Source organism: Scyliorhinus torazame, chromosome 8 (assembly GCF_047496885.1).
Source record: "Scyliorhinus torazame isolate Kashiwa2021f chromosome 8, sScyTor2.1, whole genome shotgun sequence".
Lineage (NCBI taxonomy): Eukaryota > Metazoa > Chordata > Chondrichthyes > Carcharhiniformes > Scyliorhinidae > Scyliorhinus > Scyliorhinus torazame.
The window spans coordinates 15,646,878-15,672,013 of NC_092714.1; the positions used below are offsets into that span (position 1 = coordinate 15,646,878).

General features: G+C 45.0%; 1 protein-coding gene across 1 annotated transcript in view; it reads left to right on the top strand.

Moving 5' to 3' along the window:
- The window catches only part of LOC140428701 (uncharacterized), a 149,858-nt gene that overhangs the window by 104,138 nt on the left and 20,584 nt on the right, over positions 1–25,136 (top strand). The window contains 5 exon segments of the mRNA XM_072515431.1: positions 484–714; positions 6,626–6,648; positions 7,608–7,867; positions 13,225–13,344; positions 13,569–13,718. Of these exon segments, the coding sequence (XP_072371532.1) occupies positions 484–714; positions 6,626–6,648; positions 7,608–7,867; positions 13,225–13,344; positions 13,569–13,718 (784 nt within the window).

Below are 25,136 nucleotides of genomic sequence, written 5' to 3' on the forward strand. Positions count from 1 at the left end.
CCCCATAGCGGCACTGGAGAGAGTGGAAAAAGATGTACATGATGATGCCGGAACAGTCCCCGAAAATAATAATAAAGTGTTCATGCTATTTCTATCTGGATGACTGGAACACAAGGTGATAGAGGTCCTGCTTCAGCTATACAATGTCCTGGTTAAAGTAAAATGTAACTGATTGTGAACTTTAAATTTGAGGTTGATAGATTTATGTTAACCACAGATGATGGAGATGGTGCAAAGGTGGCTAGAGGTTGCACATAAGTCATGATTTCATTGACTGGCAGGACATGTTTGTGCATTTAAATGACCTACTCTTGTTCCTATGAAATTATGTTCAATGTTCCTAGACAGGAAAAACTGGGAATAATCCAATCTGTTCTATTCAATTGTGCATAAAAAGCACATTTCCCGATACTTACACAGTATCCTTGATCAACAAACTGGTGTGAGCGTGGTTTGTAATGAAAGTGTGGGATGGATTTTCAGACAATCACCAGTGAGCTGAAAGGAAAACTGTTGCAGAAGTTCTCGGAAAGGAGGAAGCAATTGGACAAAGATGAAGAGTATGTACTGAGAATGATTGATAAGGAGGAGCACTGCCGACTCTCTGCGATTCAGGGCTGTTCAAAAACGTTACAGAGTATGGTGGAACAGCTGAACTTAACAAAGGAAGAAGCACAGAATTTGATGGAGAAGGACTGTATATCATTTATTCAGGTACGCTGAATTTGTTTTCCCTTGTTTCCGTCCTGCTCTTCCCCCACTTCTGAAGACACTGATATTGATGCTGTGCCTTATCTAAGTCTATTCAAGTGTGTGATTGAAAAAACTTCACACATTATCAACTCCTCAGGACATCTCACAAAGGTTTTGTAAGACAAGAACTATTGGTGAGATACTTGTTGATATGGTGCCCAGACAGGATTAGACATAAATAACCAGTTAATATGGGATCAGTTTTAATCTCTCAATATGAACCTAAAATCAGCAGCAGTTGGTAGTCTGTGCCCAGATTTTCATATGGTTATCTTTAGTTGATAAGAGCCACAGGCAAGGTGTATGTCATAATTTTCTGACACTTTTGTGGCCCTTCATGCCAAACATAACCCAACCAGTGGAGAGCTATTCGCCTGCTTCCCATTGACTTAGCTTTACATGAGTTCCTTGGGGTCCAACTTGGTCAAAAGCTGCTTTGATATGAAGGGCGGTCACTGCCAGCACACCTCCAGAATTCAGCTTGATATCCATGTTTGTACCAAGGCGATAACAAAGCTCTGGAGCCAAGTGGCCCTGTCAGAACCCAAACTGAGCATTTTATCCATAGAATTCAGAGGAGCTCACTTCAAAGTAAGTTTCTTTCATTCATAGGCTAAATGCTGCTGGTGGGAAATGGATACCAATGTAGTATCTGTACCAGAACATCTTTGCTCGGACCAAATCTAGTTCTGAAGAGCAAATCTTCAGTACATAAGAACATAAGAACTAGGAGCAGGAGTAGACCATCTGGCCCTTCAAGTCTGCTTTGCTATTCAAAAAGAACATGGTTGATCTTTTTGTAGACTCAGCTCCACTTACCCGCTTGCTCACCATAACCCTGAATTCCTTTACTGATCAAAAAACTATCTATCTTTGCCTTATAAACATTTAACGAGGTGGCCTCAACTGCTTCACTGGACAGGGAATTCCACAAATTCACAACCCTTTGGGTGAAGAAATTCTTCCTCAACTCAGTCCTAAATCTGCTTCCCCTTATTTTGAGGCTATGCCCCCCCAGTTCGAGTTTCACCCACCAGTGGAAGCAATCTCCCTGATTCTATCTTAACTTTTCCCTTCATAATTTTATCTGCTTCTATTAGATCCTCCCTCATTCTTCTAAATTCCAATGAGTATAGTCCCAGTCTACTCAATCTCCCCTCATAAGCCAATACTCTCAACTCCGGAATCAACCTAGTGAATCTCCTCTGTACCTTCCAGTGCCAGTACATCCTTTCTCAAGTAAGGAGACCAAAACTGTACGCCAAAACAGTACTCCAGGGATGGCCTCACCAGTACCCTATACAGCTGCAACATAACCTCCCTGTTTTTAAACTCCATCCCTCTAGCAATGAAGGACAAAATTCCATTTACCTTCCTAATTACCTGCTGCACCTGCAAACTAACTTTTTACGATTCATGCAAAAGGACATCTAGGTCCCTCTGCACAGCAATATGCTGCAATTGTTTACCATTTAAATAATGGTCCATTTTGTTGTTATTCTTACCAAATGGATGACCTCACATTTACCAACATTGTACTCCATCGGCCAGACCCTTGCCCACTCACTTAAACTATCTATATCCCTCTGCAGACTTTCAGTGTCCTCTGTACAATTTGCTCTACCACTCATCTTAGTGCCATCTGCAAACTTTGACACATTAGAACAGTGTTTTTCAAACTTTTTTTCCGGGGACCCTTTTTGTACCAACTGGCCAACCTTCGGGACCCAACCCGGCCGACTTTCGCGACTCATGCCGGCCGATCTTCATGACCCACGCCGGCCGACCTTTGCGACCCACGACGGCCGACCTTCGCGACCCACCATTTTCTCTTACCTTGTTTGTGGCTGACAAAATGGAGGAAATGGTTCTCGGTCCCTTTGGTCCTCGTACATGCTCCTCCAATGGAACCTGTTGGATGAAGGTGAAGCCTTCCCGTGTGGGAAAGTATGGAGTCTCTATCTGTCCAAAGTTAAGCTCCGCAGCACAATTGTGGCACAGAACATGCAGAAATAAGGCTCTGTGAGCGAGGCTGTCTTTCCCAATCTTAAATGCGACACCCAAATCCTGACCATTCTTGGAGTAAGAGACTTCCACTTCATCAGCATCAATGTTCAGAAAGCAACCAATCGCATCATTCTTCCCGAATATTTTGCAGCCGGCTTTTAAGTTTGCCGGCTGCGAGCAGCCTTCAAAAAGGTTGCGACAATATCAAGAAAATGTGTACAAAATTGTTAACAAAATCACAACATAAATAAAATCTCAAGATAAAAATGTGGCCATCGATTCAGTGTCGATCGATTCTGAGCTGTTTGGATCCATAAGGAAATTGAAAACGAGTTTTGCTGCTGAATGCGCTCAAGGTGTTCACTGATGCTATTAACTTTGCCCTAGTTTTGTTTTGCTGTAAAAAGATCTTCGAAAGCGCACTGGTCAAACCCTTGAGTGTGTGCTCAAGCATGTGAAAACAAACAACGGAACTCAACATCCTAGCTTGTGGCCACTGAAGCTGGCCAGCTAAGTGAACCTATCTGTGGAATGCACTGCTGGTTCCTTTCGGGAGTGCTGCTGGCCCTCCTCACATTGTATAGGAATGTTGGGTGACAAAAAAAAAAAGAAAGGCGCAAGATTAAAATAAATGGATTAAGAAGGAATTTTGTTTGATGTTCAGAAAAGGCTTTGAGCTTTTAAAAAAAATGTGGGCGCACTGCGCATGCATGCCTGCTCATCGCTGCGCATGCGCACTACGGCCCCATTTTTATATATGCTCGCAGCCTTTATGAAGACCGCAGCAGCCAGCATTGTTAAAAGCCAGCTACTGCAGCTGTTGTGCATGAATTTGTGCAATCGGGAGCGCCGCGATGGACAGCTCCGCGACCCTCCCGACACCCGCCCGTGACCCACTCACGGGTCGCACCCCTGACTTTGAAAATGCCTGCATTAGAACTCCAAATTAATTTCTATCCTGATGTCTCGCTATTTCTTCCTTGATGATAGATTCAAGCATTTTCCCCACTTCAGAAGTTAAATTAATTGGTCTATAGTTACCCGCCTTTAGTCTACCTCCTTTTTAAAACAGTGGCATCACATTTGCTGTTTTCCAATCTACCGGAACCGCCCCAAAGCCCAGCGAATTCTGGTAAATTACCACAAGCGCATTTGCTATTTCCCCCGCCATCTCTTTCAGTACCCTGAGATGCATTCCATCAGGGCCAGAAGACTTGGCTACTTCAGCCCCATTAGCTTGTCCATCATTACCTCCTTAGTGATAATGGTTGTTTCTAGGTCCTAACCTGCCATAGCCTCCTTGCCATCAATTATTGGCATGTTATTTGTGTCATCTACTGTGAAGACCGACATAAAATACCTGTTCAATGCCTCAGCCATTTCCTCATTTCCCATTATTAAATTTCCCTTCTCGTCCTCTAAAGGACCAATGTTTACCTTAACCACTCTTTTTCATTTTTTATATTTGCAGAACCATTTGCTATCTGTTTTTATATTCCGAGCTAGTTTACCCTCATAATCTATCTTACTTTTCTTTATATCTTTTTTCATGGCTTTCTGCTGACCTGTAAAGATTTTCCAATCCTCTGGTTTCCCACTAATCTTTGCCACTCTGTATGCATTTTCTTTCAGTTTGATACCCTCCTTTATTTCCTTAGATATCATGGCTGATTATCACTTTTTCAACAGTCCTTCCTTTTCACTGGTACATACTTTTGCTGAGCACTGTGAAACATCGCTTTGAAAGTCCTCTACTGTTCCTCAACTGTTCCACCACAAAGTATTTGCTACCAGTCTACCTTAGTCAACTCCTCCATCATGCCATTGCAGTTTCTTTAAACACAAGACACTGGTATTGAATTTTACCTTCTCACCCTCCATCTGTAGTTCAAATTCAACCATACTGTGATCGCTCCTTCCGAGAGGACCCCTAACTATGAGATCATTAATTATTCCTGTCTCATTACACAGGACCAGATGTAGGATAGCTTGCTCCCTCGTAGGTTCCATTACATACTGTTCGAGGAAACTGCCGTGGATACATTCTATGAACTCCTCCTCAAGGCTGCCTTGGCTTTTTTTAAAATTACTTTTTCTGAGTTACAAAACCAGGGATCAGAGTGTGGATAGGGGAAAACCTCGAATCTGGCTCCTTGCCTGCTTCAAAAAAAATTTAAATTGAATCCAATTCATGGTCCCCACAAGAGAGACATACCAGATCTGAGCCAAAAGGCAGAGCAGATACTACACTGAGCAAAAAGTCCGAGAAGCGATAAGCCTGCATTGACTGACCTGGTTTGACCAATCGCCATGTAGATTAAAATACCCCATGATAATTGCCGTTCCATTTTTGCATGCATCAGTTTTTTTATGCCCGCCCCACTGTGATGTTATTATTTGGTGGCCTATAGACTACGCCTATCAGTGACCTTTTCTCCTTACTATTTCTAATTTCCACCCAAATGGATTCAACCTTTTTCTTCACAGAACCTATATCATCTCTCACTAGCGCCCTGATGTCATCCTTAAATATCAGACCTACCCCTTACCTTTGTGCCTGTCCTTCCGAATAGTCTGATACCCCTGGATATTTAACTCCCAGTGGTGACCCCCCTGCAACCATGTCTCTGTAATGACCATTAAATGATACTCATTCACGATGATTTGTGCCGTCAACCCATTTATCTTTTACCTTGTTCTGATGTTATTATGTTGTGTGCAGTCCCGGTTGGGATTTGAATTATGCTTTACATAGTTTACATTGATAAGTTGAACTCTCTTTGTGGACTCCTCTGTGACCACGAAAGAGAATAATATGGCAGAGATGTTGATTTTATTTTATTTTATTTTATTTTATTGTCACATGTATCGAAGAACAGTGAAAAGTATTTTTCTGCGGCCGAGGGAACGTACACAGTACATACATAGTAGACAAAAAGAATAATCAACAGAGTACATTGACAAATGGTACATCAACAAACAGTGATTGGTTACAGTGCGGAACAAGGGGCCAAACAAAGCAAATACATGCACAAGAGCATCATAGGGTGTCGTGAATAGTGTTCTTACAGGGAACAGATCAGTCCGAGGGGGAGTCGTTGAGGAGTCTGGTAGCTGTGGGGAAGAAGCTGTTCCTATGTCTGGATGTGCGGGTCTTCAGACTTCTGTACCTTCTGCCTGATGGAAGGGTCTGGAAGAAGGCAATGCCTGGGTGGGAGGGGTCTATGATAATGCTGGCTGCCTTCCTGAGGCAGCGGGAGGTGTATACAGAATCAATGTGGGGGTGGCAAACTTGTGTGATGCGTTAGGCTGAGTTCCCCACACTCTGCAGTTTCTTGCGATCTTGGGCCGAGGAGGGAAAGGAACAATAATGTACCACACTCATCGAGAATATTGGTCATGACTTTGTTAGAGCAGCTTCGGTGAGGGAGGGGATACCTGGCACAAAAAAGATAAGGCCTGAAATTACTTTAAATTATAAAAGCGACTAAATTTTGGACTTAATCTTCAGTGAGAAATGAATACAGGAATTATCGAGCAGAAAGCACTTGCATCATTTCAAAACCAATTGGTTGTTGCAGCTCAAGGGTCTTCCTGATTAAACCAGCTAAGCTGGGGAATGGCCTGTCCTGATAACCAGCTTGTGATTCTGTGTTGAACACGGATGTTGCTGGGGCACCTCTTTGCTGCCCAAGCATTGTTTTTGGAGTTGCCTCATGCCTGCCCTCAGAATGGCCCAGAGCAAAATGTTCTTTATTCCATGACAGTGACTCACTTCTATTCTTCTCAACTCTCTGATCTGAAGCTCGTTCGCTTTGTTTCATTTCATTGTATGCTGATCAGTCTTCTCTCATTTTATCCACAGAATTCAGAGGCGCTCACTTCGAAGTAAGTTTCTTTCAGTCATAGGCTAATTGCTGCTGGTGGGAATCTGTATTAGTATCTGAGAGAAGACTGAAAGGTTGGGAGGACGTTTTCTAAACCGTTCACGCATTCCAAAGCGCTGGTTTGAAGTGTTGGTAAAATCATAGAACCATAGAATCCCTACAGTGCAGAAGGAGGCCATTTGATCCATCGAGTCTGCACTGACCCTTCGAAAGGGCACTTCACTCAGACCCAAGCCTCTACCCTATCTCCGTAACCCCACCTAACCTTTTTGGACACTAAGGACAATTTAGCATGGCACATCTATGCACATCTTTGGACTGTGGGAGGAAACCGAAGCACCCGGAGGAAACATACACAGACACGGAGAGAACGTGCGAACTCCACACAGACAGCGAGAACATTCCAATGTGACTCAGCTGATGGTCTCTTGGCTCCGAGTACTGCTGGTACAGGATTCTAGTTGGGGAATCAGCACATTGCAAAGCTTAACCATTTGGTGCAGCACTGAGAGACTGCTGCATTGTCAGAGGGACTGCCTTTCAGATCAGGTGTTAACTGAGTAATGACAGATCGTTCAATTGTGAAACAGAGAAATTTCGTAATCCCCCAAACCCCCAGAAATGACACAATTGACATATTCCGATAAAATTCCACAGATTCAAGATACGCGTGAGGACATTCCTTCATGAGGTTTTGCACAGCTCCTTCCAGCAGAGAGGTAGGGAGATGGGAAATTTCCCAACTCGTGTTACCCACCTCAGGGAGTGACAATCCAGGCTGTATCTGGAAATCATTGTGATTGGTGGAATCGCTGCAGATTCCTGGATTGTGACTTTTTCAGGATGGTAAACTGGCCAATTTCAGAAAGAGCATTCGTCTTTGCAGCAATCACCTGTTAACCGTATTATTTCTTCCTGAAATCTCCATGGATTAAAGCATTGCCTTCTCTGCCATTACAGAGTTATTGAGTGTCAGAAAATCAAATATCCGGATACTCCAGAGCTCGCCTTGAATCTGTCCAACGTATCTCAGCTTGCCAAAAAGAAGATGGAGGAAATGAAACAGTACGATTTGGCGATTGTGCAAGTGATAGGATCGTATGACCGTTCAGTGGGCAGGAAAGAATCAGCTGGAACGACTCCACCACAGAGAAAACTAGCAAGCCCACCCCCGCCTCAAACAAGTATGAAAGTTCTGTTTCAGTTTAAAACATGGAAATAAGTCTTTGAGAAATTCAAAGAAAACTTTGAGGCAAATGCAGTCAGACACAGTTGCACAGTCTGTGACGGACAGCCACAGAGCTGAGAATTTATATGGAATGGTATCAATGATCTGTAATCAAATTTACCGTAAACATTGCTGATTCCATTCAATCTTCTGAGTAAATATTCGTGATCCCCACCTAATAGTTGAATATTCATCTGCCTTTGTTCTAATTACTTATCCTCTTTATACTGCCTTCTACATACTCCAGTATGCGGCCCTTCTTAGTGTCAGACACACGGTGAAACAGTTGGGTCACACTGTCTGGTATATTCCTGTGTTTAGTACTTTTTTCCCTTTGTCATTAGATTATGTAATTTACCTTTTTAACTGGGTGTCAGGATATATCACAAACATTTTTTTCATATTTCATATGAATTGAAGTGAATTATAATTTCTATAAGCAGCCCCACAATTCCTACAGTCTGACATTTATAACATTACATCGGGCACAGAGTTAACCATGCTAGAGATACTATTAAATTCCAGACAATGTATTGCCCAATGGTTATCACCATCTATGCCATGATGGAGTAAACACCAACCCCAGTATTCAGGCTAAATCTAGTTGTCATATCTATTTACAGAACTACAATTATAAAAACACACTGGTAGTGAGTAAAATACTTTGCTTCTAAAGTTGAGTCTTGAATGGTGTGCTACAGGTGGTAAGGTGAAAGATGTCATGATATTCAAACACACACATCATGATAGACACACCAACAGACAAATCAGCACACACAACACCACAACACCACAACCAATCATAGACAAGGACAGAGACAGTATAAGAGAAGAAACACGACACCTGGTGGCCAGTAGATCTGGAGACCAGGACAAGGACAGGACCTGATTAACAACACATACAGGGAGTCACCACGTGCAGAGTATCAAGACAGAACTGTAAATAACAAGTTGAAATAAAACAGCGTTGTACCAAATACAACCGTGTTGGTTCATCTGTACATCAGAACACCCAACACTACAAAAGATGCAATTGAACAAGTGGGAACTATTTTACAAAATGCAGGGAAACCCTGTTTGATGTTGCAATCAATGATAGGGTGAGTTAGAACCAAGCTACAGGGAAAGATGTCAAGGGTGCCAACCTTGGCATTTCTTCTGCTACACACACAAGCTAATATTAACAATCAGCATCACGGAAATCGTGACAGTCCTTTTGTCACCACACTTAGGAACATTAGATTACAATCTGACAATAATGTCAAAGTTGTATCTGCATGTTTGCATAGCCAAGGCATGGATTCTTGAGGTTTACACAAACCAATTCTGTCACAACTGGAATGTAGTGCATGACTGAGGAAAGTGTCATTAAATCCCACTTTTTAAGGTCACCACCGATGAAGCTATTCATAGAGATTCCTTAAGTAGCATTATTTAATAACATCTCTGACAACGCAACTTAAACGATCATGATTCCAATAAGCACTATATCCCATGCTACTAAATGACAAGAGTCTAAATTACGATTGAAACAATTGTAAACAAACTTCAGCTTTAGCAATGCTTAGTTACAAAATTCTAACACTGTATTCCATGTTTAAGATTACTGTATGGTTCAGAAGATAATTTATAGTCCATATGTTGCTGACAAGTTTCCAGTATTTGGCTCTTCCTTTAGAATGCGTGTGTGGAATTCTCAGCTTCTCCTCTGGGAGTATTGTAGGTGAGTCTCCAGCCGGGGCCATTGTCTACTTTCTTAGTTGAGTTCTGCTTCTGGATTCATTTACCTACTCCTAATGTTGTGAAGGAATGAGGGTCAAATAATATAAAATATGGGCAGCACGGTGGCATAGTGGTTAGCACTGCTGCCTCACAGAGCCAGGGACCTGGGTTCAATTCCAGCCTTGGGTAACTAGAGTTTGCACTTTCTCCCCATGTCTTTGTGGGTTTCCTCCGGGTGCTCCGGTTTCCTTTCACAGCCCAGAGATGAGCAGGTTAGGTGGATTGGCCATGCTAAATTGTCCCTTCGTGTCCAAAGATGTGCAGCTTAGGTGGGGTTATGGGGATAGGGCGGGGAGTGGGCTTGGGTAAGGCGCTCTTTCAGAGCTTTGGTGCAGACTGAATGGGCGGAAATGTCTCCTTCTGCACTGTAGGAATTCTATGTTCTAATTAATACAAGAATATGAGGTGAAAAATTAGGTTATAAATATCTCAACCCCAGCATAAATCTTCAGATTCATTAGATGCTCATCGATTGAATTCTGACCTTTTTCTGACCCTAGCGATTCCCACATATATTACTTTAATGTTTGATGGACATCCTCATTTCTGTGTAAAATGCTGTATCTGTTACAAGTAAAGTCTAAACATGATTTTCTAATGTAAATAAGATCAAGCTAGCTTTTTGTTTTGGGATTGATCGAGCTTGCAATTTATACCTTTTGTAGAACCACCACAATTGCATGTTGTCTCAGAATAAACTTTTTTGTGTTTAAAACTTGTATCATCCTATTTATACTTCCGTATCAAAGGCTCACAAGTTATTTTGGGGGAAAGAAGGTTGATCGAGTAGTTTCACTCAACCCCTCATAACATTTGGGGAATTGGAATCTATTTCAGAAATAGATGTAAAACCTTTAACAAGGAGAAAGTAATAATTCTGGCTAATTTCAATCCATCATTCAGATGTCAGGAGGGCTCATAACTCAATTGCTGGTCCTTGGGTCTGGCTCCCTGCGCCTGAAGCTGAGGGAAATTAAACAGAAGATACATCAGCTGCGGGATTCTCCATCGGCGGGATCCTTCGCTTCGCCGGCAGCGCACACACACACGTTGGGTTTCCCAACGGCATGGAATGGCCACAATGGGAAACCCCATTGGCCGGCTGCCAGAACAGAGGACCCGCTGTCAGCGGGGGTGCACCATGCCAGAAAACGGGGCTGGTGGGATGGAGAATCCCACCCCAGACCTTTGTTGAGAATTGGGGTAAATTAAGATTTAAAAAAATTAAATTGGGATAAAAGTAAATAAAACAGGGAGCTGTCTGCGGAATACAAATTAACATATCAGTGAGAAAACAAGAGTTTACCTAGTTGACGAGAGGAAAACAATGCGGGGTATAGAAAAGGTAACTTCAAAGTGGAGAGACAAGGAAGTTGGCATGTATATGCAAAAAGCCGACTTTGTAGGGTGGATAACATCAAAGGGAAAAATAGAATATCCATACCACAAATGGACCGGGGAACAGGGAGACAGAGACAAACACAGACAGTTTTTTTCCTTTTACGTTAATAAATATTCTTCATTAATTGTTTACACAATAACAGGACTATTCCTCCCTGGTTCACAGATTTTTCTCACCGAATACCTCGTTGAAAATGTACACCACTAAGAACCTGTGTTCCAAGTTACACTTTTGGGTTCTAGGATATTCTCACATTTAACATCAGCGGGGTTTCTTAACACCTTGAATAACCCAAACAGGCTGTGGTGACTAGGGGCTTTTCACAGTAACTTCATTCGAAGCCTACTTGTGACAATAAGCGATTTTCATTTCAATCCAACTTCAAATATTAAGAAAGATTGTAATACAATGTTACTTCTTTACATTATTACCCAGGAGCTTGGGTCCAAAGCCAAGGAATTGATGTGATCCCAGTTGATGTTTTAACTGGACAGGAAGATCCTAGAATGGAGCCCCTACTCAAAATATCATAACTATTTATTAATTTTATAAAACATGGAGGAACATTAGTCTAGCAAGCATGGAAAATTGGATTATAATCCAATGCTCCTTTGCTCCCGAATTAGTTTCACGAATACACACAGATTTAAAGGTTAACATGGATTACAAACTACATCTCTTAAGCTAAATTGGTCTCATTAACACTAAAGGTCCCTTATAAAAACACAAGATGGTGATGGTCAAATATACACACTCCGCCTTGAACCCAAGTTAATATCTGTGGATTTTTCCTCAGAACCCCCACAAATGAGTGTCACATGAGAGTTTCCAAACCCCACTCCCAAGAACACTTCTAAACACTCTTTAAAATAGTCTCTCCTCAGTATGCTTTTTCCTTTCTTGGTTTGCAGTCTGAAATCCAGACCAGGTTTTCCAAATAACACTTTTAAACAAAGCTTCCGCTCTACTTCTAACAGTGAATCCAGTCCAGGATTTTACACCACCCCCTTTCGGATTTCTATGTCTTGACTGCTGTGCAAACATTTATACTTGCTTTAACTCTCGATTTCTGGATTATATTAAAATGGCTTCAGGTGTTTGTTTTAGCTCTGATGGCTGCAGTCCCACTTCAAGTTTGGTTACTGCAATTGTCACGTTAACTCAGAATATATTGTTTACTCTTCCTTGAATTCTTCTGAACCTTACCTTGGTCTGAACTCCAGACCTCTAGGACACTTCTCTCCATTTCTCTAGCTGCCTTAACTATCTATAATTTAGATTTCCGGCATCTATTTTCCTAACCATTAGTCCATAGTGTAGCCTTTCTTGTAGCAAAGCTGAGAGAGATGTTCCCTCTCTCGCCTTCTAAATCAACTGCTTCGAGCAGAGCTATGAGAGCTGCCTTCTCTCTCACTACGTATCATCAACTGCAATCAGATCAGCTAAACTAAAACTGAAAGCTTCTTTACCCAACAAGGCCCTGGTTGCTAAGCAACCACTGCTAGTTTATTTATTTTTAATGCCATAGCCCTCTCTAAGCACAATAGAAACACTGATTGAACTCAACCAGCCCCAACACATACAAACACCTTTGTCCAGCATGAATGTAACTATAGATTTTACCCCTCCAGACACAGAAATACTAAATTAAATCCATTTAAAGCTATAACTTATTTCAAATGTTCAAATACCAATGCAAATATTAATCCCTTAAAACTACATTTGTTTTCTTAACACAATGTACCTTTAAGAGCCCCCAGCTGCTGAGCAGTGGCAGCAATGATATTATGTCTGTGGACTGGGGTATCGACATCTCCTAAATTGCACTGACTGACTCCCAGTCTGCCCTCAGCTAATATTCAGCTGATAGCTCTCATTACAGCATAGCCAGCAGAAGTACACATAGAATCATAGAATGGATACTGCACAGAAGGAGGGCATTCGGCCTGTCATATCCATGCTGGTTCTCTGCAGGGGCTTAGTTCTACTCGGTCCCATTGCTCCAACTTTTCCCTGTAGCCCTGCAATTGTTTTTGTTTCAGATAATTGCCCGGTTCTCTTTTGAAAGTCGCGCTTGAATCTACCTCCAGCATGAATCCTGTTTTTTCAGCCCTGTGTACACCATCTCTCAATTATTACTAGTATTTGTTAAATTTTATTTCCAGCACCATCTTCCATGGGCAGCATCTTAAAAGACACAATATCAAGTGAACCTCAGGCAACATCTCTAAATGACACGACTACAGAACTGCGTGGTTGCTTCCCATCTCAACTGAGCTATTCAGGTGGGTAAACTGGAAACTTTTACACAAGGAGACTCAAAAATAGTAAAATATAGGGACCACCAACAGTGGGATCACATGTTATGGATTTGAGAATTTACTTTAATGTCCAACGTACCCAAACAGACTGTCTCGCTATCTGTAGTCCCCATTCTGTCTGTGTCATTGCCTCTTGCATCAATACCGTCTGCTGTTCCTAATCTTCTTGGTCTGTTTCTTATTTACAGTGACAGTTGCCCACCAGAGCGATAGGCCGACAGAAACCAGATCCAAATCCTCGACAAGAGAAAGATTAGTGCAACAGATGGCAGAAGCCAGCTCAAGTGAGAGCAAACAGAACACCTGTGCATTGGAAAGATTATCAAGAGTATCCAAAGGTGCGATTATAATACTGAAAGTAAATGACATGGAGTGGGGATGATTCTATTTTACCCACGCTTTATTGTGCTGCGAGGTTTCATTATATAGCCGAGGCTCAGCAAGGGGAAATCTACACGACAGGTGGCGAGACAGTAATGGGAACAGCAGAGAGCGTGAGGTTATATGTGGGAGAATTTATGGGATGAGTTCAGGTACATGTCCCTCTACAAATCTGAGTTGGTATTTTCTGCATAATGCCTAACAAACCTGGAGCTGGCTCAGGAAATGGTGTAAAGAGCAGCATTAACATTGAACCCTCAAAATGGTGGCTGGTAAAGTGGAGATGGTGCTGAGCGGGATAGGAATGGCCTACGGTACCACTGCCAAGAACGCCCATCAGAAGACAGCACTGAAGGAAATGGAGGCAGAGACTTTGCAGAATGCCAATGGAAACACATTAGCTGCAAGTGTTTTTATAGCAGTTCATTCACTATAGCCTATAAGCTGCTGGATACTTGTACGGCCTTCTACGACATAATCTGCGCACCCCCCCCGCCCGCCCCCTCCCCTCCCACCACCATCACCCACAGTCCTTCCGCATGTACTCTGAATGAATTACCTATCCCAGGCAGTTCATATTGACTGGTTCTTTTGGATTGGATTTGTTTGTTTATTGTCACGTGTACCGAGGTACAGTGGAAAGTATTTTTCTGCGAGCAGTTCAACAAATCATTAAGTACATGAAAAGAAAAGAAAAGAAACTACATGATAGGGCAACACAAGGTATACAATGTAACTACATAAGCACCGGCATCGGATGAAGCATACAGGGTGTAGTGTTAATGAGGTCAGTCCATAAGAGGGTCGTTTAGGAGTCTGGTAACAGCGGGGAAGAAGCTGTTTTTGAGTCTGTTCTTGCGTGTTCTCAAGACTTTTGTATCTCCTGCCTGATCGAAGAAGTTGGAAGAGTGAGTAAGCCGGTTGGGAGGGGTCTTTGATTATACTGCCCGCTTTCCCCAGGCAGCGGGAGGTGTAGATGGAGTCAATGGATAGGAGGCAGGTTCGTGTGATGGACTGGGCGGTGTTCACGACTCTCTGAAGTTTCTTGTGGTCTTGGGCCGAGGAGTTGCCACACCAGGCTGTGATGCAGCCAGATAGGATGCTTTCTATGGTGCATCTGTAGAAGTTGGTATGAGTTTTTGTGGACATGCTGAATTTCCTTAGTTTACTGAGGAAGCATAGGCACTATTGTGCTTTCTTGGTGGTAGCGTCGACATGGATGGACCAGGACAGATTTTTGGTGATGTGTACCCCTAGGAATTTGAAGCTGCTAACCATCTCCACCTCGGCCCCGTTGATGCTGACAGGGGTGTGTACAGTACTTTGCTTCTGGAAGTCAATGACCAGCTAAAATTTAATAGTTACAAAACTAAGGCTGGAGAATGGGGTTAAAGAATATATCAGTTGGGATCTTTCTTTTTATAAAGTCATGGTGTTGTGGTGTTTTTTTTTCATTAATTTGGAAATGCCGGCGTTGGACTGGGGTGAGCACAGTAAGAAGTTTTACAACACCATGTTAAAGTCCAACAGGTTTGTTTCGATGTAACTAGCTTTTGGAGCGCTGCTCCTTCCTCAGGTGAATATTTCATTAAATAATTGGAGGAGTCTCAGGTACAGAATCATGGTTTATTGACCAATGCGTTGTGAGAGCCCAGCTTCAGAGATAAACCTCCAGAGTTGACTCTGCCAAAGTAAACAATCGAGTAACTGTTATAACCTGCCTACTTATCATTGGCTGGGGACTAATGACAATCCCACAATCCTGTGGGAGCATGACCTTCCCCAATGAGGGGGGCAGAGAAACCATTAGTAAACTCCTAGTATAAATAAAGCTGGCCAGTTTAGGAACCAGCAGGAAGAAGTAAGCAGCAAGGGAAGTTGCTGCTGCTGTTATATATATATATATATGTTATTGTAAATAAATGTTATTACTTTGTATCCTTAAAACTCGTGCTGGATTCTTCGTGGCCCTCACAAAACTGGTGCCGAATGTTAAAGTGAATAGCTGTCTACACTGCTGAAGCCACCTCCCTGGATTTTTGTTGGATACAGGTTGGAAGTTGTTTTCTATTATACCATGCCTCTCTACGGACGTTTGGATGTTTTTGATGTTGCGCTGGAAAGCTGGAACCAGTACACACAACGGATGCGTTACTATTTCCGGGCAAACAATATCACCGAAAACAAGTGCCAGGTGGTCATATTGCTCACCGCCTGCGGCCCGCATACGTTGGGGTGATTAGGAGCCTTACGTACCCAGCTGCACCGGACACCAAAACGTTTGATGAACTTGTGAATATAGTGGGGCAACATTTTAACCCAACCCCGTCCACGATAGTCCAGCGTAACCGGTTTAATACCGCTGAGAGGACCCCTGGAGAATCCCTTGCCGATTTTCTATCCAGGCTACGCAGGATTGCGGAGTACTGTGACTATGGTGAGACCTTGTCGGAAATGTTACGCGACCGTTTGGTTTGCGGTATTAACAATGCGGCCACCCAGAGAAAGTTGTTAGCTGAGCCAACATTGACTTTTCAACAGGCCATTCAAATAGTATTGTCCCGAGAGAGCGCAGAACGAGGAGTGCAGGAGCTACAGGGAATGGAAGTGCATGCCTTGGGGCGCAACCCCTTCCGTCCGAAAACGTCCCCCCGCACTCCTGCGGTACCTTGGGCGAGGCAACGTCCGGACTGACGCCAGTGGCCGTCGGACATTCCTCCCCGAAGGGAGCCTTCTCCAGAACCAATGGATGAGGAGCCATGTCCGTGTCAGACTTGGAGGCGCCGACCCCGTCGCGGACGGCGGTCCTGGGGGCGCCAGAGGCTCCGTCGTTCCGACCGAAACTGGGACCAGCCCAGGGGCCGTATCTGGGACCAGCCCAGGGGCCGTACCTTCCATGTGGATGAACCTGCGGCAACTACTCCTGAGGACGTGGAGACGGAGGACGACTGCCTGCAGTTGCATTGTGTGGCAGCTCCCCGTGTGGCCCCCATTAAGGTGACAGTACGGGTCAATGGCCACCCGCTTGAGATGGAGTCGGACACTGGCGCAGTGGTCTCCGTGATCGCCCAGAGGACATTCGACCGCATCAAGCAGGGTATACAGACCCTTACATTAACCGACTCACAGGCCAGGTTGGCCACCTACACGGGGGAACCACTGGACATTGCAGGAACTACAATGACCCCTGTTGTTTATGGACGCCAGGAGGGGCGTTTCCCACTTATCGTGGTGCGCGGCCATGGGCCCAGCCTGTTGGGTCGGGACTGGTTGCGCCATTTGCATCCTCCAAACAGTTTCTGAAAGGTTGACTGAGGTGCTAGGACAATACCCAGATGTATTCCAGCCTGGTTTGGGGAAAATAAAAGGGGCCATAGCCTGTATCCATGTTGAACCAGGAGCCACGCCGCGCTAATTCCAGGCACGCCCGGTGCCTTACGCCTTGCTCGAGAATGTAGAAGGGGAGCTCACTCGTTTGGAGTGTTTGGGTATTATCAGGCCCGTCCGTTTTGCTGACTGGGCAACACCAATTGTACCAGTAATGAAGCCAGACGCCACAGTTCGCTTGTGTGGCGACTATAAACTTACAGTGAATACAGTTTCCCGACTCGACCGATACCCAATGCCTCGCATAGAGGATCTCTACGCGAAGCTTGCAGGTGGACTCTCGTTCACAAAAGTAGATATGAGTCACGCCTACCTGCAGTTGGAGCTGGACCCTGCCTCCCGACCATATGTAACGATTAATACACACCGGGGCCTGTATGAATATACACGGTTGCCCTTTGGAGTATCCTCTGCCTGCGCAAATTTTCAACGTGTTATGGAGGGCATTTTGAGAGGTTTACCACGTGTGGCTGTCTACTTAGATGACGTTTTGATTACAGGGACGTCGGAGCAGGAACATTTGGAAAATCTGGAGGCTGTCCTTAGACGCCTTTCGGAGGCTGGAGTCCGTTGACGTCGCACAAAGTGCGTATTTCAGGCAAAGGAAGTAGTCTACCTAGGTTATCGGGTGGACCTTGAAGGTTTGCACCCCGTCGCAGAGAAGGTGCGTGCAATTCAACAGGCCCCCACCCCGACTGACACTTCGCATCTTCGTTCTTTTCTCCGTCTCGTAAACTATTACGGGAAGTTCCTTCCCAATCTGGCAACTACGCTGGCCCCCTTGCACCTTCTGCTAAAGAAAAATCACACCTGGGTTTGGGGTCAGCCGCAAGAAACCGCTTTCCGGCGGGTAAAGCAACAATTGTCGTCGCCTGGGTTACTAACCCACTATGACCCTGGAAAGCCTTTGCTCGTCACATGTGATGCATCCCCGTATGGTATTGGGGCCGTCCTGTCCCACAGGATGGAGAACGGGGCCGAGCGACCGATAGCTTTCGCCTCCCGCACATTGACTGCAGCGGAGAAAAAGTACGCGCAGATCGAGAAGGAGGGCCTGGCAGTGGTTTTTGCGGTGAAACGCTTCCAACAGTACGTGTATGGCCGCCATTTCACTATCGTGACTGATCATAAGCCTCTGCTGGGACTTTTCAGAGAGGATAAGCCAATACCGACCATTGCTTCCGCACGGATCCAGCGCTGGGCTTTGTTGCTTGCTGCATACGAGTATTCTCTGGAGCACAAACCAGGTACACAGATATCAAATGCCGACGCACTGAGCCGATTGCCTTTATCGACCGGCCCCATGTCGACCCCCACGACCGGTGAGGTGGTTGCAACCCTAAATCTTATTGTCATCTTGCCTGTCACGGCATCACAGATCCGTGAGTGGACCCAGACGGAGCCAGTCCTGTCAAAGGTTCGGCACATAGCCCTGTATGGTGGGCAGCATAGACAGCTCCCAGGCGAGTTGAGGGCATTTTCCTCCAAGCTGTCAGAATTCAGCGTGGAAGACGGCATCCTCTTGTGGGGGACTCGTGTGATTGTCCCAGAAAAAGGCCAGGAGCTGATACTAACAGACTTGCACAATGGGCACCCAGGCGTGACCAAAATGAAAATGTTGGCCCGGAGTTATGTCTGGTGGCCAAGCCTCGACACCGACATTGAGAAGGTGGCCCAAAACTGCTCCATTTGCCAGGAGCATCAGAAGCTTCCGCCGGCCGTGCCCCTACATCACTGGGAATGGCCAGGGCGGCCTTGGGCACGCTTGCATGCAGATTTCGCAGGCCCTTTTCAAGGATCCATGTTCCTTCTATCAATTGACGCCCAGTCTAAATGGCTAGAGGTGCATAAGATGCAGGGGACAACGTCCTGCGCAACAATTGAAAAGATGCGTTTGTCGTTTAGTACGCATGGCCTCGCCGAGGTGCTGGTCACGGATAAGGCACTCCATTCACGAGTGAGGAGTTTGCGAGGTTCACGAAGATGGACGGCATACGCCATATCCGCACTGCCCCTTACCACCCGGCTTCAAATGGGTTGGCAGAGTGCGCAGTGCAGACATTCAAAAGAGGACTAAAGAAGCAGTCTTCCGGATCAATGGACACGAGACTGGCTCGCTTTTTGTTTACGTATAGGACCACCCCCCATGCGGTGACTGGGGTAGCTCCCACAGACCTCTTAATGGGCCGGAGACTTTGCACCCGCCTTAGTATGGTTTTCCCGGACATTGGCGCAAAAGTACGCCGCACACAAGAACGGCAGGGACAGGGATTTTCTCGGCATCGGCCGATTCGGCAGTATGCGCCCGGTGACCCAGTGTTCGTTTGCAATTTTGCTGGTGGTACCCAGTGGGTTCCTGGTGTAATCTTTCGCCAAACGGGCCCGATATCTTACCAGGTGCAAGCCCAGGGTCGTCTCCAGCGCAAACATGTAGATAACGTTCGGTCTAGAAGACTATCCCCTCAAAAGATTCCCCGCCCCCGGAGCTCATTTCTACAGCCGCAGAGACCAGAGACAAGGGAAGGTAGTCCTCACAATCTTCCACTGGTGCCTCACTCGAAGCCTGCGCAGGTCATTACAGAACCGAATGGAGATAGAGATGCTGACATGACGGAGGCAGCAGACTCTGACTCCGAGATGGAGACACAGGATGCATCAGAGGGGGAATCCTCAGGTCCACGGGCCGTGGATGTACAACCGTTGCGCCGTTCATCACGGAAGCGCCGGTCTCCGTCTCGTTACACGCCACCTGATCCAGCGCCGCGTGCAAATTGTGTCCGGCCTGCGGCAAAACGAGTCCGACGCCCTCCTTCGCCAGGGTCTTCGGTGGATTCCTTGGACTTTGGGGGGGAGGGATGTTATAACCTGCCTACTTACCATTGGCTGGGGACTAATGACAATCCCACAATCCTGTGGGAGTATGAGCTTCCCCAATGAGGGGGGCGGAGAAACCATTTGTAAACTCCTAGTATAAATAAAGCTCGCCAGTTTAGGAACCAGCAGGAAATAGTGTGCAGCAAGGGAAGTTGCTGCTGCTGTTATATATATATATGTTATTGTAAATAAATGTTATTACTTTGTATCCTTAAAACTTGTGCTGGATTCTTCGTGGCCCTCACAAAAGTAACGTATATACAAAGTATGATTACATAGCCAAGAATATTCCATTTGATCATATCTGTTTTAAATGTTACAGTAAAGAGGTTACATATGTACATCCAGGCAAAGTGAGTGTTATTTCCACTTATCTACCCTTCATCTTTCTATGGATCATTCCCTAACCTCCATACTTGGTGTCAGACCTGCTAGATGTGTCCGGTCCTTCAGTCGAGTTAGAAAAAACTGTTTGTTAACCTTTATGCTGACTGCTGTAGATTGTGTCTTAAGAATAAGCTCATCTGAAGACAGTGAGGATCCAAAGATTTCTATCAAGGCCTCAGCAATTTCCTCTCCAGCCTCCTTCAGTATTCTGGGGTAGATCCCATCAGGCCCGGGGGACTTATCTACCTTAATATTTTTCAAGACGCCTAATCTCAATGTGATCTCAATGTGACCCAGGCTATCTACACACCCTTCTCCAGATTCAACATCCACCAATTCCTTCTCTTTGGTGAATACTGATGCAAAGTATTCATTTAGTACCTCACCCATTTCCTCTGGCTCCACACATAGATTCCCTTGCCTATCCTTCAGTGGGCCAACCCTTTCCCTGGCTACCCTCTTGCTTTTTATGTACGTGTAAAAAGCCTTGGGATTTTCCTTAACCCTATTTGCCAATGACTTTTTGTGACCCCTTCTAGCCCTCCTGACTCCTTGCTTAAGTTCCTTCCTACTTTCCTTATATTCCACACAGGCTTTTAGCCCTGTCAAATGCCTCCTTTTTCTTTTTGACGAGGCCTACAATATCTCTCGTTATCCAAGGTTCCCGAAAATTGCCGTATTTATCCTTCTTCCTCACAGGAACATGCCGGTCCTGAATTCCTTTCAACTGCCACTTGAAAGCCTCCCACATGTCAGATGTTGATTTGCCCTCAAACATCCACCCCCAATCTATGTTCTTCAGTTCCCGCCTAATATTGTTATAATTAGCCTTCCCCCAATTTAGCACATTCACCCTTGGACCACTCTTATCCTTGTCCTTGTACTTTAAAACTTACTGAATTGTGGTCACTGTTCCCGAAATGCTCCCCTACTGAAACTTCTACCACCTGGCTGGGCTCATTCCCCAATATCAGGTCCAGTACCGCCCCTTCCCTAGTTGGACTGTCTACATATTGTTTTAAGTGGCCCTCCTGGATGCTCCTTACAAACGCTGCCCCGTCTAAGCCCCTGGCACTAAGTGAGTCCCAGTCAATATTGGGGAAGTTGAAGTCTCCCATCACAACAACCCTGTTGTTTTTACACTTTTCCAAAATCTGTCTACCTATCTGCTCCTCTATCTCCCACTGGCTGTTGGGAGGCCTGTAGTAAACCCCCAACATTGTGACTGCACCCTTCTTATGCCTGATCTCTACCCATATAGCGTCACTGCCCTCTGAGGTGTCCTCCCGTAGTACAGCTGTGATATTCTCCCGAACCAGTAGCGCAACTTCGCCACCCCTATTACATCCCCCTCTATCCTGCCTGAAACATCTAAATCCTGGAACGTTCAGCTGCCAATCCTGCCCTTCCCTCAACCAGGTCTCTGTAATGGCAACAACATCATAGTTCCAAGTACTAATCCAAGCTCTAAGTTCATCTGCCTTACCCGTAATACTTCTTGCATTAAAACATATGCACTTGAGGCCACCAGACCCGCTGTGTTCAGCAACTTTACCCTGTCTGCTCTGCCTCAGAGTCATACTGTCCCTATTCCCTAGTTCTCCCTCAATGCTCTCTCACCTTCTGACCTATTGCTCTCGTGCCCACCCCCCTGCCATACTAGTTTAAAGCCTCCCCTGTGACACTAGCAAACCTTGCGGCCAGGATATTTATGCCTCTCCAGTTTAGATGCAACCTGTCCTTCTTATATAGGTCACACCTGCCCTGGAAGATCTCCCAGTGGTCCAGATAACGGAAACACTCCCTCCTACACCAGGTGTTTAGCCACGTGTTTAGCTGCTCTATCTTCCTATTTCTAACCTCACTGGCATGTGGCACAGGGAGTAATCCCGAGATTACAACCTTAGAGGTCCTGTCTTTTAACTTTCTGCCTAGCTCCCTGAACTCCTGCTGCAGGACCTCATGCCCCTTCCTGCCTATGTCGTTAGTACCAATATGTACAACGACCTCTGCCTGTTTGCCCTCCCCCTTCAGGATGCCCTCTACCCGTTCGAAGACATCCTGGACCCTGGCACCAGGGAGGCAACATACCATCCTGGAGTCTCTTTCACGTCCACAGAAGCGCCTATCTGTGCCCCTGACTATAGAGACCCCTATGACTATTGCCTATGACTATTCCCCTATGGCATCCCCAGGATTCTGTCAGGAGCCATAACCTTTGCATTATTCAGTGCAGTCAGTTGTCTCTTGATATCATGTGGAATGAACTGAGTTGGTTGGAGAGTGATATCTGTAATGCTGGGGCTCACCAAAGGCTGTTGCTCCTCTTTGAAGAAGAGTTGTGGAGGCTCCCTTCTTTTTTTGTCCAATTCATAACCCTCAACTGAAAACATTAAAATGGATCTGCCTCATTGATGAATGTTCTTGCTGTGTGCATACAAATTGCCATATACATCTACATTACAAGGGACAACCTAACTGTGAAAAACAAGAACAGAAAATGCTTACATATTCAGCAGAGCAGCCGTCATCTGTGGAGAAGCAACAATTTTAATGTTCCACATTGTTTATCTTATACAAGTGAAGAAAACTCTATGATTCTATGGTTTTTCGGCAGGTCTCATTAGAATGCCTTAAGATGATTGATGAGTAAGTCAAGCTATTCTAATATCTTTTTGGTGAGGGTGGTATTCTTATGTAACGGCATGGTGACACAGTGGTTAGCACTGCTGCCTCAGCGCCAGGAACCCGGGTTCAATTCTGGCATTGGGTGACTGTCTGTGCGGAGTCTGCATTTTCTCCCCGTGTCTGCCTGGGTTTCCTCCGGGTGCTCGGAATTCCTCCCACAGCCATAAAATGTGCAGGTTAGGTGGGGTTACGGGATAGGGCAAGGGAGCGGGCCTAGGTAGAGTACTCTTTCTGAGGGTCGATGCAGACTCGATAGGCCAAATGGCCTCCTGCATTGTAGGAATTCTGTGGTTCTATTATAGCAATGTGTGGTTCAGAAAATCTTAATCATGCTTCCATAAATGAATACTAGACAGTTTAGAAATAAGCAGGCGGAGAAATAGGTTCATACACCAAATGGAGACTAGCTGTCTCAAATGCATATAAAAAAAGTAAAGCAAAATACTGTGGGTGCTGGAGATCTGAGATAGAAACATAAAATGCTGGACAAACTCTTCAGGTCTGGCATCACCTGTGAAGAGAGAAACAGAGTTAACTTTTCGAACCCGATATATCTCTCCTTCAGGACTGTGGCTTCAGCCTATGTTTCGATGAAGGTTCAAAATGGGTTTGAAATGCTATTTCTCTCCCCACAGATGCTCCTAAACCTGCTGAAGGCTGACATATGTGATGCTGGAGACTTTCAAAGGATATGGTCCCCTTTGAGCTGCGGAGGGGCTCTTTAGGCCAATAGTTTTTGAAAAAAATGTTTTTATTCAAGGTTTTTCAACAATTTTACCGAACACTCCAAAAACGAAAATAATACAAAAAATACAGGGCAATATGCCAACAAAACAAAGCAACTTAACCCTCTAAACGATTAACAATTTAACACCCAATCCAAAGCAAAGTGGGGCATGCGCCCTTACAAACAGAAAAATAAATCAGCCCCCCCCCCCTCCCCGCACCCCCCCACCCACATTTGTTTACATTCCAGCATTTTCTGCTTTTATTATAGGTAGAAGATCTGATTTAGAATATGCATTTACTCTTGTCTAGTGGTCAAAGTACCAAAGTAACTAGTAGCTAGTGAAGAGGAATTAAAAATGATATAAAAGCCAAATGGAATGCTAGCTGTTATTTCAAAGATGCTTGAATACAAAGGGTCGAGATTCTGGCCCAGTTCTATTGAGCTCTCCTAAGATCCCATATGGAGTAACCATGTTCAGTTCTGGGCACTACATGCCAGCCAGGATGTATTGGCCTTGGAAATGGTGCAGCACAGATTCACCAGAATGATATCAGGATTACAAAGGTTCAGTTACAAGGTTACATAGACGAGACTTGTATTCCCAATTCAAGTATGGAAGATCATGAGAGATGGTCTAATTGAGTTGTTTATAACGTTTAATAGATTTGAAAGGGCAGATAGCAATATATTCTTGGGTGCGGTAAACAAGAACAAACGGACCAACCCCCCAAAAATGGGTTTCACAAATCATTTTTTCATTAAAAACAAATCTTTTTATTGGCTTTTCTCAGATTTATAAACAGTTGTTACTTATATACATTTCATTTTTCTTGCCCGCGCTAATTTGCTTTATTTTATAGAGAGATTTGTTTTGTCCTTCATTTGACTAACTGGACGTACTTTTGCTGCCCTCTGGATCGGTCTATGATATCGCCCCTTCCTCCTCCCCCCCATTTGTATCAGCACCCTTCATCTTCTCTTGTGGTCCCCCCCCCCCCCCCTCCCCCGCACCTCCCCCCTCCCCCCCCCAACCCCATTTTGGTGTGGTTGGCCGGGCCCCTCTGGCACCGCTCACATTTGTCCTCCACCTCCGGGAAGAACCTGCTCATTCGGGTTCTGGTCAGGTGTGCTCTGTGCACCACTTTGAGCTGCATTAGGCTTAGCCTTGCGCAGGAGGAGGTGGAGCTCACCCTGCTCAGTGCTTCGCTCCAGAGTCCCCATCCCACCTCTGTCCCCAGTTCGTCCTCCCATTTTTGTCTGGTCCCGTCCAGTGGTGTTCGGGCTCTGTCCAGTAGCTGTCCGTATATTT